Source organism: Leptidea sinapis, chromosome 44 (genome assembly GCF_905404315.1).
Source record: "Leptidea sinapis chromosome 44, ilLepSina1.1, whole genome shotgun sequence".
NCBI classification, from domain to species: Eukaryota; Metazoa; Arthropoda; class Insecta; order Lepidoptera; family Pieridae; genus Leptidea; species Leptidea sinapis.
Window position 1 is genome coordinate 6,419,011 of NC_066308.1, and position 16,533 is coordinate 6,435,543.

General features: G+C 33.7%; 1 protein-coding gene across 3 annotated transcripts in view; it reads right to left on the minus strand.

Moving 5' to 3' along the window:
• LOC126977227 (transportin-1) overlaps nucleotides 1-14,278 on the minus strand; it is a 39,329-nt gene extending 25,051 nt beyond the window's left edge. For all 3 annotated transcript variants that reach the window (XM_050825953.1, XM_050825952.1, XM_050825950.1), the window contains exons 1-10: nucleotides 14,076-14,278; nucleotides 13,529-13,861; nucleotides 13,233-13,448; nucleotides 12,643-12,765; nucleotides 11,250-11,345; nucleotides 8,615-8,798; nucleotides 5,394-5,611; nucleotides 4,029-4,238; nucleotides 1,273-1,584; nucleotides 57-164 (exon numbers count right to left, since the gene is read on the minus strand). In XM_050825953.1, coding sequence (XP_050681910.1) covers nucleotides 57-164; nucleotides 1,273-1,584; nucleotides 4,029-4,238; nucleotides 5,394-5,611; nucleotides 8,615-8,798; nucleotides 11,250-11,345; nucleotides 12,643-12,765; nucleotides 13,233-13,448; nucleotides 13,529-13,861; nucleotides 14,076-14,180 — 1,905 coding nt within the window. In that variant the 5' untranslated portion in view covers nucleotides 14,181-14,278. The remainder of the gene's footprint in view (nucleotides 1-56; nucleotides 165-1,272; nucleotides 1,585-4,028; nucleotides 4,239-5,393; nucleotides 5,612-8,614; nucleotides 8,799-11,249; nucleotides 11,346-12,642; nucleotides 12,766-13,232; nucleotides 13,449-13,528; nucleotides 13,862-14,075) is intronic.
• Between the last annotated feature and the right edge of the window lie 2,255 nt (nucleotides 14,279-16,533).

The window sequence follows — 16,533 nt, forward strand, 5'->3', positions numbered from 1 at the left end:
AAACAGGATTGACAATGTGTGTAGCAATCTTGTACAAACTACTAGGAAATACTTACAATGTTCTGATTGAGAGTCTGTTCTATGAGTGAGACACATCGTCTGAATACAGGCTCACAGTACGGCAGGAATCCGGATTGCAGTGCTGTTGCCACGGACGAGAGACACTGTACATAATAACAAAGTCAAATAAACTTTATTCAATTAGGCTTAAACTAAGCGCTTTTGAATCATCACTACTAATATTCCTTTTAAATTACTCAATTTACCATAATATGTTTGTAAAAAGTTGAGCTCATGAGAAGACATAAGAAACTCAACGGCCACTCTTTTCAATCAAATAGAGTTTTTTATGTACACCATACTTGAAATCCTCTATTAAAGATTCTAAAACAGTTAGCTTATTGATAACATTGAAACACCCAATATCCTAATAACCAATCCAAACGAATGTTGTAATGAAATTCACTACAACATTATAATATCATCCGTTTTCATAATAACACTCCTTTGGATGATATTATGGTTTCTAGGACTGGCTTTTTTAATGTTCGCAGTAAGCTAACTGTTTCAGAATCTGTAATAGAGGATTCATATTATGGGTGTAGATAAAGTCTTGTATGCAACTGTTGATAATTAGGTATTATTATAACACTCACATCATACTATTATCAAATTAAACATAAACAAATATTTGTGTTTTAATACCCCTTATTACACAACAGTTGCATAAATAACTATTACAATGGCAGTATATCTACATAACAAATTAGTTTGTAAGGGGCTGCATCCAATATATGAGTCGTGTTTAAATAAAATACTTAAACTATTTCATAAAAAGTAATAAAGAATTAACTGTATAAATATAAATTATCGTATATTGGATGCATCAACCTTTAGAGCTTAAATTTATTGTTTGTGTAAGGATGCTGCTTCGTGAACATGATTGTCGTGATTACTATCACAATAAGATATTGCATCAACGAAATACAATGATTTATTATTTATAACAGGTCGATGTGGCACCACCTGTTCACGAGTTGACCCATGGACCAGCCCACCATTATAATTTTTATATAACTAAAATGAGTAGCCATAAACCATCTAGGATAAATTTCGCATCAAATGGTGGTAACTTCATGTCAATACAATCAGTGGTTTAGGCGTGATTGAGCCTCAAACAAAGACCATTTTCATAATATATATGTATATATATCTATAGAAAGATAGTAATAAAGTCATTCATTTTAGTAGTAGAGAAAATTTATTACTCACTTCAAGCAACGGGAATAGATCCTTATCTTCATCCTTCAGCACATTCCACTTGGTAATAAGCGGTGGCATCAATAGATTGATATATTCAGGCTTATTTAAATGGTGCCCCACAGAGTCAGCAAGTGTTCCTATAGCATCATACAGGATGAGCAGGTTCTTGTGCTGGTATCGGCTGAACGCATACACTAATGTTTGCAGGATGTGACCGAGGTATGGCACTAGTTCTGTGCAAGCTTCTTCTTCTAGAGTCGCAAACGCAGAGCAAGCGGCCTCTTGGACGCGTTTGTTGTTATCCAGTACTCGTTTCAATAGCTGTGAAAATAAAAATGTCAAATTTGAAGCTATAATTAAGGTATAACATTGAATATAATAGCTAAATGCAAAGAGGATGTAGATACTACGTACCGAAAAAGAGTAATCCCCTTATTCATAATAGTCTGCTAACTTAAAGCATTGCTAATTCACACTCTGTCTTCTTCTATTGACCTAAGTCAGAATGAGAAAAAACACTCCTTAGCGGCTGTTTTAAGTTAGCGGAGCATTATGAATAAGGGGGTAAGAGTTAAAGTTGAAAATTAGTTCAGTATGAAAATTGCAGACATTTGACATAAGTTTGAAATAATAGTAATTACATTGTGATGATTGGCGATGAAGTATAATCTGGCTAAGTTTGAAAGTGAACAGTTGCTTAAAACGTAGTGGATTTCTCCTATCTCCGTTTTTTACAAGATTATAGCCGTCATCTGTCCATCTATCAATGTCTCATACAATCAAATGAATGGCTTTTTTCTTAAGAAATTCGCTCGGCTGGCTAAATGGAATTCAGAAGGTAAGTCAGGACAACATAGTACCTTAAATCACCTACACCACAAGAAAATACTTAACTGCATGGATATTTTTTACCATTTTGGATCTATTGCTAAGCTTCAGTTCAGTCAATACTCCTGTTATATCACTGTGAAAGCATGATTTACTAAGGCTATTGCTATTGCATCATATTGGCTGTTATAATTAATCTTTAAGTCAATTTTATTGTTAACATTACCACCGACTTTAACATAGACTGCTGAATGTGTTGCACCATTGTATTCCTTGGCATCGAATAATCAAAATCGAATATTTATTTGAAACTTTTAACAAGTCGCTATGTAGCTATTTAACATTAACAATAGCTTTAACCGGCGATGATTGGACTTTGACATGTTTTATATTGCTAAAGCTAGGTGATGCAACCCTAAGCTAAGTCTTCCTCACACTAACCTAAGCTATAAAAGAAATATATTTACTTTTATCATATTATATAGATGAATCAGATAATAATCTACATGTCTTCTGTTCAAGCGTAAACTCTGCAAGACAGACCTTAGCCAGCAAATATATATATATATATATATATATATATGTGTGTATGGATATATACATATTTATTTATTTATAATCGCTTATAAAATGCTCACAGAATACGTTTATTTATTTATGGTGTATGTGGATGATGCAGCTACTGTATTCAATAACTTTTGTATTAATTTACATTTACTTTTTTTGACTTACTCGTGTAAGACATATATATATGTGTATGGATATATACATATTTATTTATTTATAATCGCTTATAAAATGCTCACAGAATACGTTTATTTATTTATGGTGTATGTGGATGATGCAGCTACTGTATTCAATAACTTTTGTATTAATTTACATTTACTTTTTTTGACTTACTCGTGTAAGACATTGACTATTTGTCGTTTGAGTGTGTCTGTTGCATGATTTTACATTTTACATATTATATTGTAATTTGAAATCGATGTACTTAAATGTAAATCTTGATACAAAAGAGTGGCAATGAGTTTCTTGCTACTTCTTCTCATTAGCTCAACCCTTTACGAAGTAGCGGTAGATTCAACAATATTTTTTCTTTTTACTTCATAAGTGTCATTTCCGTGACCTACGTGAATAAACTGATTTTGATTTGATTTGAAATAATTTACTTATAACACCGACATAGTCTTAACTTTAACTTTAATGATCATGAAAATTGTATTTTTTTAATTGTGCTATGCGATATGCTCACGCTTTCAGTTTCAATTTTCTACTCCAGCAGTAATTGTGGAAACTTATAATTTATTCTATGTAACTATCTTAAATATTATCAAAGGTTAGATTATTAATTACCACACATCAATATGACGTTGTTATTAATATTAACGAATTTGCCTGTCATAATAATGGACAAAGAAACCAAAAACTGGATAGGAAAAACGTGACGCCATCTTGCCGTAACGGACTTCCGGTTCCGTTGCATCGTTGTCCAGTTACCTGGTTTACCTAAAGAAGCTTTGCTTCAAAAATAAAATATATATATCTACTAGCTGACCCGACAGACGTTGTTCTGTACATAATATATAAAATACTGTTATTTATTAATTTGTCAGTAATATTTCATAAGATCAAGAATTATTTCGTGAAATATCCTCCCTATTGTTATAGTGAAATTGATTCACAGCAGAACTGTCAAACCGTGCGTCAATAAATTCTCTCATAGAAAATATGTCCGTACAAAACAAATATTGGAAATAAAAATAATTATGGGTTCCAAATCGAAATAAAAATTTTCCTATCTCTCAAGTTTGACTAAACTGCACTCCATTAAGTAATCCCCATTAAAATCCCTTAATTAGCTTAGGAGTCCATCGCGGACAAACAACGTGACACGTAATTTATATATATGACTAGACAGAAAGTTGTTGAATTCTCACCTCTGTCATTACGGGTCTTAGGTAAAGATCGTGCGACTGTGCTACAATCCAGTGCGAATAACGCGACAGGGTCCAGCACGTGATAGCTCGTACCAGAGCTTTCCGTTCGGCCAGGCAGCACACCAGGTAAGGGACCAGGTCTGGCAAATGCGGTACCATGCCGACCATGCATCCATCCGCCACGGCACCCAGTGCCAGTATACCACTCTCCTGTAAATTGCAATTATTTATCTATATATGTTATACCCAATATATAATTGGTGATAAAATTCATTTTTATTAACAATTATATAGTTATTTATTTTTTTCCAAATTATTCTACGATCTTCTAGTTTTTTCAAGAATTTTCTAGATCATTCTAAAATTAAAATGAGAGCTCACATTTGAAAACTTTCCAAATCAATCTAGAAATCTCTAGATCATTCTCGAATATTCTAGAACAGTCCAAAACATTTTAGATCAATCATAATAATTCATAATTATTGAAAATGTTATAGTAATGTAAGTCCCTCTTGTAAGTTTATTGGCACTCTAAGTTAGAATTATTTATAAATTATTTTATGGTTTTCGTCCATCAAAACAGAAAGGGCTGCACGAAACACAAATACAAGTTAATGGATATTCAACTATATACAATCAAAGAGGATGTAAATACTACAAAATAAGGGGGCGGGACTGCCTAAATAAAAATTGAAATTTAGTTTAGTATAAAACATGCAGTGATTTGACATTAGATTGAAATAGCAGTAAATACATTATGGCGATTGGCGACGAAGTATAATCCGGCTAAGTTTGTAAGGAACTCTTGCTAAAAACGTAGTGAATTTCGGCTATCTCCGACGATTAAATCAACGACAGTGTGGCTGTAAAAGTGTTTCAACTGTGCATCAGACCCTAATATTATATTCGCAAAGATTTCGCGACAAATTGCAAATGTTGTTTTTATATTGTGTTTTGTATTTCTTTGTTTTCCTCTTAGATCTATTCTATTCTATTCTTCCTACTATGGCTCCTGTGGAAGGTATACCACAAGTTTGCCAATGTCACGTTAAGGTAGACCACCAAGCTTAGAGTATTCTTTTACTAATTTTAATGGTAGTGATCAGTGCTTAAGATTGAAACAACTCACACTAACACAAAGTGACATACAAATCGCGAGTGTAAGACGTAGCTTATCACGTAGCATTTCATCGGTGGTCTAGCAGCAAGAGACACTATCAAGACGTATCAATTATTATCTAAGGTTCTTCTATTAAGACATTAGCAAATTAGCAAACGGACGGAACCCGAGAGGACGCCGGTTCGAGTCACGCATCGTTCATTAATTTAAATTACACTAGCATAAACAAAGTGTTTTCCGATTACCTTAATGACCCAGTCGTCGTGGAACAGCGTCTCCTTGAGGATGGGGAACAGCACCGGCAGCAGGTCAGCGCCGAACACGTTGGCGAGCACGTCCAGAGCTGCAGCGCTACACTTGCGCAGGTTCCAGTCTGACAGAGTGCCGTCGTCTGCATCACCGCCCTCATCCTCATCATCGGAGTCTCCACCACCAGACATGTTGCTGTCACCGCTGCCCATCACTGCAACAACATTCTTATCAACTTCACCTGCTCGTAAAGTGAGCCTTATTACATCGTTCTTAAGGCCATAACACTATAACACACACATACACAATAACCCCCTTATTCATAATGGCTCACTAACTTTAACTAGCCGCTTAGGAGTGTTTTTTTCTCATTCTGACTTAGGTCAATAGAAGAAGACAGAGTGAGAATTAGCAATGCTTTAAGTTAGCAGACTATTATGAATAAGGGGGTAATTATATTGCACACTAATGCATAATAGAATTATCCCTACAAAGTTAAGTTAGCACCTTACTGCAAATTATATGAGAGTAAACAGAAGATCAAAGAAGATGTAAATACTATTTATCTACGGGTTCGAATCCCGGTAGGTGCAAGCATTTATATGATGAATATGGATGTTTGTTTCCGAGTCATGGTTGTTTAAGTATATTCTATTAAATATGCCATTGTCTTGCAACTCACAACACAGGCTGTATATGCCTAATTTGGGGCAAGATAATTTGTGTTAAAAGTGTGTCAATATTATCTACACCCAAGGTTTAAATCCTCTATAAAAGATTCTAAAAAAAGTTCGATTATTGCCAACATAAACACCCAATGTCCTAATAACGTCGCCAACTTATCTGTGAACTGATGGGTGTCGCTATCGTCGTTTCAGTGTTGCTAATTAAGTCCATGTGCACAAAGTGCTATATATTTATCGCTTAAAATTCAGAAGTATCGCAATAAAACACACGGAACCCTCGATAGTAGTAGACACTGACAGTCGAATGACATTTCAACATGGCGACCGTAGTTCCTATTTTTGCCACTTCACAGATAAGTTGGTAATACTATAATGTTGCAATTTTATAACAACACCCCTTTGTTTTTTTTTCGATCCCTTCATGCGCAAAGAGTTACAACAGACAGCCACATTCTTATTGCTCGACGCGTGGTATCAGTATGAATTTCAAAAAAGAACATTTTCGTTTACGCGCGTTCCACACTACCGGACCGTCGCGATATTTTAAACGCTGCAATGTAAATTACTACTTAAAATAAATAATTCTTTCATTAATACTTAGTTTATTTTAATCTTATTTTAATCAGTAAATGATGATATTAGGTTACTACTAGGACTGGCTTTTTTAATATTAGCAGTAAGCTGTTTCATAATCTTTTATAGAGGATTCATGTTATAACCCACGCTCGTGTTTTAATACTCTTTATTACACAATAGTTGCTTAAAATTTAGTATTAAGAGGCGGGATTGTCTAAGTAAAAATTGAAATTGAGTATAGTATGAAACGTGCGGTGATTTGATATAAGTTTGAAATAGTAGTTGTAAATTACAGTATGGCGGTTGGCGACTTATTATCCGGGTATGTTTGGCTATCTCCGTGTTTTACAAGATTATAGCCGTCATCTGTCAATCCATCAATGACTGCACGTTGCATACAATCGAGTGATTCGTTTTTTTCTTATAGAGTTTCGCTAGGGTGCAGAACATATTCAATTTAACAGGAAATTAGTTTTTTGTTGTAACAACAAAGAGGTTTTATGCCGCAAAAAATTCATTTACATTTTCGGAATAAATAAAGGTTTAGCCCTAATTTAGACGACAAAAGATTTGTATTTATCAAATTATTCATAATTCACAATAATTTGTTTAAAATATCTAATTTAAAATACCTATAAATCAAATTATAATTTTGAAGTAGGCTGTATGGCTATATTTTATCAATCACCTATTATTTGGCATTGCAAAAAAAAAAAAAATGCGCGCCATTTCCCTTAAAGAAAATTTTTTTGTATCGCATTTGTTCCTGTGTGGTAAATGCACGTTTGTTTTTTCCTCGCAATGGCGTTTAAAAAGTCTAAGCAATTTGTGACTTGTGTTAGTCGGTGTGAATGTCACTACTAAAATAGTATATTAGGGGTTAAAGTATGAAATTGTCGATTTGTACTTTTTTTTGGATTTGTGAAAATTTTAAATTCGCTTTTTTTTTATTTAAAAACTGCTTTACTTGCCAGTCACATTAATGTCATGTGAGGGCAGGGGCGTGCATTGGTTTTCAAGCAAGGTAGGCACTGTATATCTAACTAGTCGAAGTTGAGCCTGGAGATTGCTTACCGCAGGTATTTAGGAAAATTTATGAGTGGGGGTTCAATTGAAGTTTCGTTATAAAATAACGGGACCAAATCTAACTAAATTAACTTTAACACTATATTTATTTAGGTTGATAACGAGGTAGGCAATGCCTGATTGCCTATATGATATGCACGCCCATGTGTGAGGGACTATTGTCCTTACCTAATATCATAATTTCTCATAAATAGTCTTGTCTCTTTTAGAGCAATGGGTGTGTCTACAATAATCCGCAAGCCAATTTCACATACTGACTAATACTATCTGATACTAATACCTAGATGAACCTAAATACGTTTATTTAAGAAATAGAATACTCCTGTAATGCAATATATCATTATGTCTAAAAAATAATGGCAAAAGTAAAGTAATGTAAAGATAATTTTGCAGTAGTATCTTGGCGCTGGCTGTTGCGGTTGAAAAAGAGACGTTTGTCCATTTTAAAATTACGCGTGAGTTTACATCATAAATTAAACTGTTGAGTGCGAAAAGTTTACTTGTCGCACGCAAATTAAACTTGGCACACGAAAAAAATTTCACGCAATAAAATTGCTAAAAAATACTATAATACCAAAACAATACACAATCGAAATATCAAAACTGCATTGAGGTTGACGCGTCTAAGAGTTTAATTTAATAAATAAAGTTATAATTTAAGTTAGAAAAGTTTAAAAATGAATATGGAGCCGGAAATAATACAAAAATCGCCGCATTTATAGTACAAAATAGTATGTGCAACTCGTGCGACAAATTGTCGATTGCCCACTTAAGCGAACGCACATGCGATGCGATTGTATTTAAATACTGTAAGCACAGAGATTCCCCTTGTAAAGTGGATTATCATCTTAACAATCTTCTGGACCTACCAGTGTGTTTCACAGTATGTGATCGTGGTTTGTGGAATCTGGGTCGTATATCAGTCTCCCTGTCCGGCTCTGCGTCGTCTGCATCATCATCTCTGTCGCCCCTTAGCAGTATCACGTCCATTTCCGAGTATCTCATACCACGGACCAATACTGGCAACAGAGCTGGCAAACGGGGTCCCAGCACCTATAGTAAGAATAAGAATAATTTATTTAAATTGATCTTTTTACATAAATTACATTAACTTTAAATATTTTACAAGCTTATATATAATTATGACTAAATTATTATTGCCATTGAGTCACCACACTAGTCGGAGACTGTATCGTGGGATCAAATAAAGATATGATTAACAGTAAACCATTATCTTGGTTGTCATCATTGGCATTACTATTACAAATTTTGAAGACACTATATACAACTGTAAAATAATAATTTAATTAAAAAAACTACAAATTTATCAATACTAAATTTAAAAGAAAGTAAAATAAAATTAAAGTAAGAACATGTGTGTGTGTGTATGTGTGTGTAAGTTTATGTGTGTGTGTGTGTGTGTGTGTGTGTTTATGTGTATGTGTGTGTAAAATTAAATACAAGGGATCAAAATATTTTCAGTTAAAGTTTAGTTAAAATACATTTTTATCTATTAAAGTTTAAGTGGCACATCGAAATTTCTTTCCAGGTGGTTGGAATGCAAAATAAGTAAATTAAAACTGTGCAAATAACCTACTTATAAAATTACCTAAATATCATAATACTAGCTGATGCCCGCGACTTCATCAGCGTAGATAAAAGGTTTTTAATTAAAAATAAAAAGCAAGATTGGAATTGAAGATTATCTCATGGCCTATTCCAGTTCCGGTTCCCGTTTTCGCTCCCGTTCCCAACATATTATGAATCTCATTTCGAGGAAGATTGCTATGGCAAACTAAACCTTATATGGGTATACTTATAGTTCATCGATGTGAATGTCAGTTTTCCACAAATCCCGCGGGAAACATGGATTTTTCTCGGGATAAAATGTAGCCATGTCCTTTCCCAAGCTCTAGTCTGTACCAAATTTCATCAAAATAGTTTCAAAAGTTGATGTGGATTAAATTTCGTCGACGATATTATATTAAGCCAAGATCCGATTAAACTAAGTGTACTGTTACAACAGCAAGTCGGACTAACAATGATGATTGAGAAAATACTTATGACAAATTTCAATCAAGTCATCATAAAAAATTTGGGAAACCGTTGACCCTAAAGGCCATCCCTGCAACTTTCCGCTAACTCCATTCCTAAATGCTTTGTACTGTACAGTAAATTGTACTTATGCCAATTTTAAGCTCTTCGAGTTGAAAAATATAATTTGTGTTATTTTGAGCTCTTGGAGCTCATAGAGTGAGCTGTTCTATGTTTTTGAGCTCTTCAATCTGAGAACTCTGATAAAAGTTACATAAAACCCTATTTTTTAAAATTTGTATACCACAATTGCTTTTGAATGAATAAACCGATTTTCCCTCAGTTATAAATTTTTCGTAGTTGCTTTGAGCTTTCCCAAATTTTACCGGTCCAAATTGCATAAAAAAAAACTCATTTTGGTCTAGCCCTTTCGAATGGCACCCACCATGGAAGTTAGAAATGGCAAACAAATAGAATATGTCGACCAATACTGCTAAAGCAACATAGGCATAAGCAACATTCAATAAAAGTGAGAATGTGTATGGTATTTTTTATTAAATCTAATTTGATTTTTCAATATAGTTAGTTGCCTTTTAACATAATACACTAGAGATATCCATTATTTAAAACTTAAGATGAATTTCTTAAATTTAACCATCATTTAATTTCTTCATTGTTTTTTAAACCTAATCAACTTTTATTCACTTTTTCCTGGTTCCAAAGAGTTTACACAATATTCTCACTATCTATTTCATCTCTTATAACTTGGGCTTTGACAGAAAAATACAGAAAAGCGCTAAGGGACTGCCAAAACAGAATGGAAATAAGCATGTTAAACCTTAAGTTCATAGAAGAAAAGGTGACTGGTATACTTTAAAAAACTAAAGTCATGCATATAAATTACATGACGAAATCCCATTCCATTACCATTTAAAATTAATGGAAATGGGTTTGACATAATATTATAGGTATTAAAACTAGCTGACCCAGCAAACGTTGTACTGCCGATATTAAAATCGCGATACAAAAGTAACTGTTAATCGTAGATGGTGTTGAAGTTGTATGTTTTTTTAATGCTGACGCATAAACAAACAAATTTAAAAAAATTAAAAAAATAATTTGGCGTGGACCACCCTTAACATTTAGGGGGATGAAAAATAGATGTTGTCCAATTCTCAGACCTGCCCAATATGCACTCAAAATTTCATGAGAATCAGTCAAGCCGTTTCGGAGGAGTTTAACTACAAACACCGCGACACGAGAATTTTATATATTAGATGGTCTTAAAACGAAAACTAACTAGCGAAAAAAAAAAAACAAAAAGGAGGGAAGACAAACTGTCTCTGATGAAGATGTTTGATGTATTTTTTAAATATTATAAAATTAAATCAAAGGCAATTTAAGTAATTGGAAAACCAACATCAAATTACAGAAAATTGTATTACAAAAAAAAATTATAAAATAGCTTACCTCTCTGCAAACATTCTGTTCGGCCAATGATAACCAAAATTCGCATGCTTCTAGAGCGACACCTTCTTCTGCATCTTGTGTCCTCACCAACATATACTGTGAAATAATTTATATGATACAGTTCAACCAGGTATAAAACACAATGAAGCTTACTTAAATTAATATTAATAGTACATAGGTGAAGGATCTCTACTTAATGGCTTTATCGCTACATAAAAAATGTTGACCCAAAACAGTAAAAGATGTAATTGTAGGCAGAGGCGGCCCTACCTATTGCGAGGCTCCGGGCGGCAGGTCTTTGCGAGGCCCTTAGTACTTTGTGAAAAAGTATATGATGCGAAGGTAGGTCTATGTGTTGGGTTTAGGTATTTCGAATGAATTATTAATTAATTAACTTTATTTTAATTAACCGTCATTTTATAAACTGAATAAGTAAATAACAATCAAAATCAAAAGTTTTAAATAAAAAAGTATAGTTAAAAATTTTTTTTTTATTAGTTTGGTTGGTGCGAGAGGCCCCTGCAAGAGCGAATTCCCGGGCGATTGCCCCGTTTGCCACCCCCTAAGGCCACCACTGGTTATTGGATTATGCAAAGAAATACTTGGAAGAAATTAGGTATAAAATCTTGGTGTACAAAAGTGACAAATTTCATATAATTGCGAGCATATATTATATTAGAAATGGATATCCATTTACTATGTGGTGTTTAGGGGGAGGAAGGGTTGATCCAATTAAACATGGGGTGAGGGAGGTTCTAGCAAAGTTCTACACTTTTTTTTTGATGTACCAGTTTTATTATTATTTTTTAAGGACCACATTTGTTTTTTTTTTAAATGAGGGACTAGACAAGCAGTAACACTTACAAATTACTTCACACCAGAAATAGGCGCCATTGTGGTACCCATAATCTAGCAGGCATCCTGTGCAAAGGAGCCTCCCACTGGTGATGATATCCCACTTTTGTCTGCACTATTACAGAATCCACCCACTGTGGAATCTCTCAGGACTTGGATTGAGAGGTGATAACTTACCCTGCAGAGCCCAGTTAGGGTCATGGTTAGAACTTGTAAGTTTTCCCTACTTAGCCCTACTGCCTCATACAGCAAAGTCTTTCTCTATTTCTCCCAAGGTATTCAGTATAGGCTTGTAGTTGTTTAAAATTCTTGAGACTGGTGTTATGTTGGCAGAAAGAACCGCCTGACTATGTGTGAGGATGTATATACAGTTGCCGACATAGCATTTATTCAGAATGGTTTCCACATATTCTATTATGGGTAATTCAATATTAAAGTTGCTAATGAAGTCAAATTTTGGCAACATGGTGACACTTAACATATGTGACAACAATCTAATATATTATTATGTATTCATATAATATGTGTAATCTCTTACCTCAATTATATTAGGCAAATGTGGTATCAGCCTGTCAAGTCGAACCTCCAATAATAACACTAAAGCATGGCAGACATTTTTTCTAACATCTGTATCATCATCAGCAGCCAAATGGAATAGATTCTGTAATTAAATATGATGTAAGTTAAGTCTGAAGGATATTTATAAATATGAGGATAATTCATTCTGACTGTTATTATTTTACCAGAACTAATACAAACAGTTTTTAGTCGGGACATAGTCTCTGGTAAGACTATAAAGTTAGGGTATTATGTGGCATATATTTTTAGTAAATTTAGAAGTTTTATGTATAGTGCAGTACAGTACACATCAACCCTTTTGTTGTTCGCGTCACAACAGAACATATATCAACCTTCCAGGACATGAAACTGTGGCCGAGGTGGGTCGTGTTCTGTAAGTATGGTGGATGACGCCGAGCACCAGAAGCTACCGAACCCGCGCCCCACATCGCCGCAAAAATGTGACATAAATAAGTTATATATAATATGTATGTTAGACTATAAGGTATTTATTTTATGGGCCCTGTAGCCTAAAATAAAAGGATTTATTATTTATAGTACAGCTCTTACCTCAATAAAAGAATCAATATGTAACATCAGGACCTGTGATCTACTCATAATAAAGTAATTCACACAGGCTATTGCATGACATCTAATTTTAGGTGATTCATGCCTAAAGAACTGCAAGAATTTCGGAATCAAAACATTCAAAGGCCTATTGAGTGCATCACTATCCAGAACTTCTGCTGTATCTTCACATATTTTTTGTAGAGCACCAAATGCTCCCTAAAACAATCACAATAAATTTAATTTACAGTGAGATACCATTATATTCTGACAAACAATAATTTAAAACAGATTATTACCTCACAAACATTGTAATCCTGTGAATCAAGCATTTGACACAATGATGGTAATAATTCAGGCCATGCTGTAAGTTCACCCTTACTGGCAATTGTTGTTATGATTATGCCAACAGTGGCACGAATCAAAGGTGATGGATCACCAACTGCTGATAAGCATTCCCGCTTTATGAACTCGGCGACCTCCGGTACAAAACTGTTGTAATGAGACTTGACATTGTTCTTCAGGATTAGGCCACTAAGAGAACGTGTAGGTTCTTCTTCAGAGACCAACTTCGTTAGAACAAAGATCAGATAGTTGTTAAAATCTGGATATTTATTCAGTTCCTCCAATTTCTGTTATTACATTGTTATGGAAATCGAATGCTGTCAATGAGTGTCATGTCGGAAAAATCGATTTTTTATGAGCGTACATATCGAATCCAATAAATTACAAATTTAACTTAGAATGAAAAGTACCTAAAATATTACACATTGTTCATAAAATTAATACAAAACACATATTTTTGGATAAAACATCCACGCCGAATACGATTCTAAAAAAGGATACTTGTTGAACAGCCCTTTGAGTAGCAGTATCAGGAGACTGTGACTCTTTAAGAAGCGTAAGAATTTGCCTTAGTCCTTCTTCTTCGGGTTTCCACTCCATTTTCATAATAATTTTCGGAAAACGGTTAGTTATTTCACCTGGTTTTTATAATATCAACCATGCCAAAATTTTGACGATCTCTTAGCTCTCGTATTGCCCGTTCAAAAAAAGGTACGTACTGAATTTTCAATTTTGATTATACTACACAGATTAAAAATTTGTAAGCTTTGTAGACGATGTCTAATACTGTGAGTGGTATTATTAAATCAAGCAACCGTTACATTTCCAACAAAATAATTTGAAGGAACTCTCGCAAACACCTATTCTAAAATTAAAACAACTATACATTTTGATGACATTTCTTTTTATTCATAAGAATAAGATAAAAACCAACAGTTTTTTTATATGAATACAAAACTTTACGGTTGATATTAGGTCGTTATTCGTAATTTATTGAATTAGGCCTTATTTTGCGGAAATCCATATTTAAATAATTGTTGTGAGCCTTCTTGAGTGTAAATTTCGCTTAGATTCATCTTCAATCAATTCGACACGTGTTTCGCCTCTACACGAGGCATCCACAGGAGATTTTGACTCGCCAAATTATGTTACGAGCTCCCCTGAATATTTGAATAGTCGTTATTCTTTCAATCCTTTTATGATTTGAAAAATATGTGTTTATAACACTATATTGGTGGAAAATTCGTTTTAATTTCAGAGATATACTCGTAATGTGAGTCTTTAAATATAGTAAAACTATGAATTTAATTAAAATTTTAATGAAAATTATGCCCTAGTAGCTAGTGACAGGTGCGCTTCACTGTACTTCACCTGTACAAATGCATAACTAATATATATGTTTTAACCGGTCATAACTTTTGAATCAATGAACCGATTTTCACGCGGTTGGCGGCAGTCTTTGAGACCCATAAAGAATTTTTGAGTTTCAATTGATCGAACACGGAATTCTGAATTTATTCCGAAAAAACACTTTATTCGGTTTTGTTTCGCCAACGATAACTGACGGCCGAATCAACCCATTTTGACTGGCTTGGTGGTGATCGACGTGGTTTCTTGATGTAAAGAGTTAATTAGTTCTTGGGAACCGATCGGTAAAGCTGTTTAAAAGAAATTCCAGAAAAAAAAAATGAAAAAATTACGGGTTGCACTCCGGGAGTGCCGACAGAAGTGAAAACTTAGTTTTTTAACGTGTTTAAATTTAAATACTGTCGAAATAGTTAACGATGATTCACAAAATAATTTTAAATGTATTTTAATAAACTCATAAGTAAAATGGAATTCATAACCATAACCCTAGTACCCATCTAAAAAAATATAAATAATATAAAAAAATTGTTTATTTTCGCGTTCGCCATCTGCTATATTTACATGCATATATGCACACACTATATGCGTCTCGTAACGGTGTCGCGAGTCCAGAGATTTTATGTCATCTAAAAATATGCATACCCCGCTAAAAGTTTCACTTCAAAAATTTTTTCGTAGTTTTTTTGAGATACCTTAAAATCTAGCATTCCGAATCGGTTTATTTGATCAAGCTTTTTCGAATGGCGCAAACTGCGATGAAATCGGTCGAGCTGTTCAATAGTAATAAGAGGTTTACACACATATTTACCCACCTACACGCACACACACATACATTCAGACGTACGGACACCATCGCAGGGATAGTCAAGAAAGCATCCTAGGACCTCAAAACGTCGAGATCTGATAAAAAAACAATTTACAAAACACGGGCTAAAACCAATTACTGGCCGAATTATCGAAAAATTTTAATTTTCTTAGTGGAAAGTTAAAAAAACAACGGATAAATGCTACAGGATGAACAGATTTATGGGTGCCAAGTTAATATGCAAGAATTTGTTGAGTTCCCGTTTCACAAAGAGTCACAAAAAATAAAAACAAAATGGTCGTTGAAGTTGCAGTATTATCGCCATTAGAAATTATTCATGTAAGTGATTAATTATTGCTTACAATAATTGTAGTTTTCTTGCTGCATCGCGCAGTAATTCTGTCTCTTGTAAATTCGCAGTTATTAATAATTCTTGCTGTCATAAATAGGTACCCTATTTTTTTTTTGTTTGTATACTCAAACACAGATACACAGAGCTTATAGCTTGCAAACAATCAACCTATTGTTGTGGTTAGTTGAAAAGACCAAATGAACAATTCAGAACCGTTGTGTGTGTTGTCAATATTATTACAAATATTTTATGTTTTAATTAAATAGATTGAATAGGCAATCGCACGAAGCAAATTAATCAAATATAACTATAATATTATGTATTACTTTTGAGATACATTGTCTAATTAATAAGATCCAGATTAATCCAAATTAATATATTTATTTTAAACATAAAATATTTATAGTAGCGATATTGTCACTTTAAGATTTTGT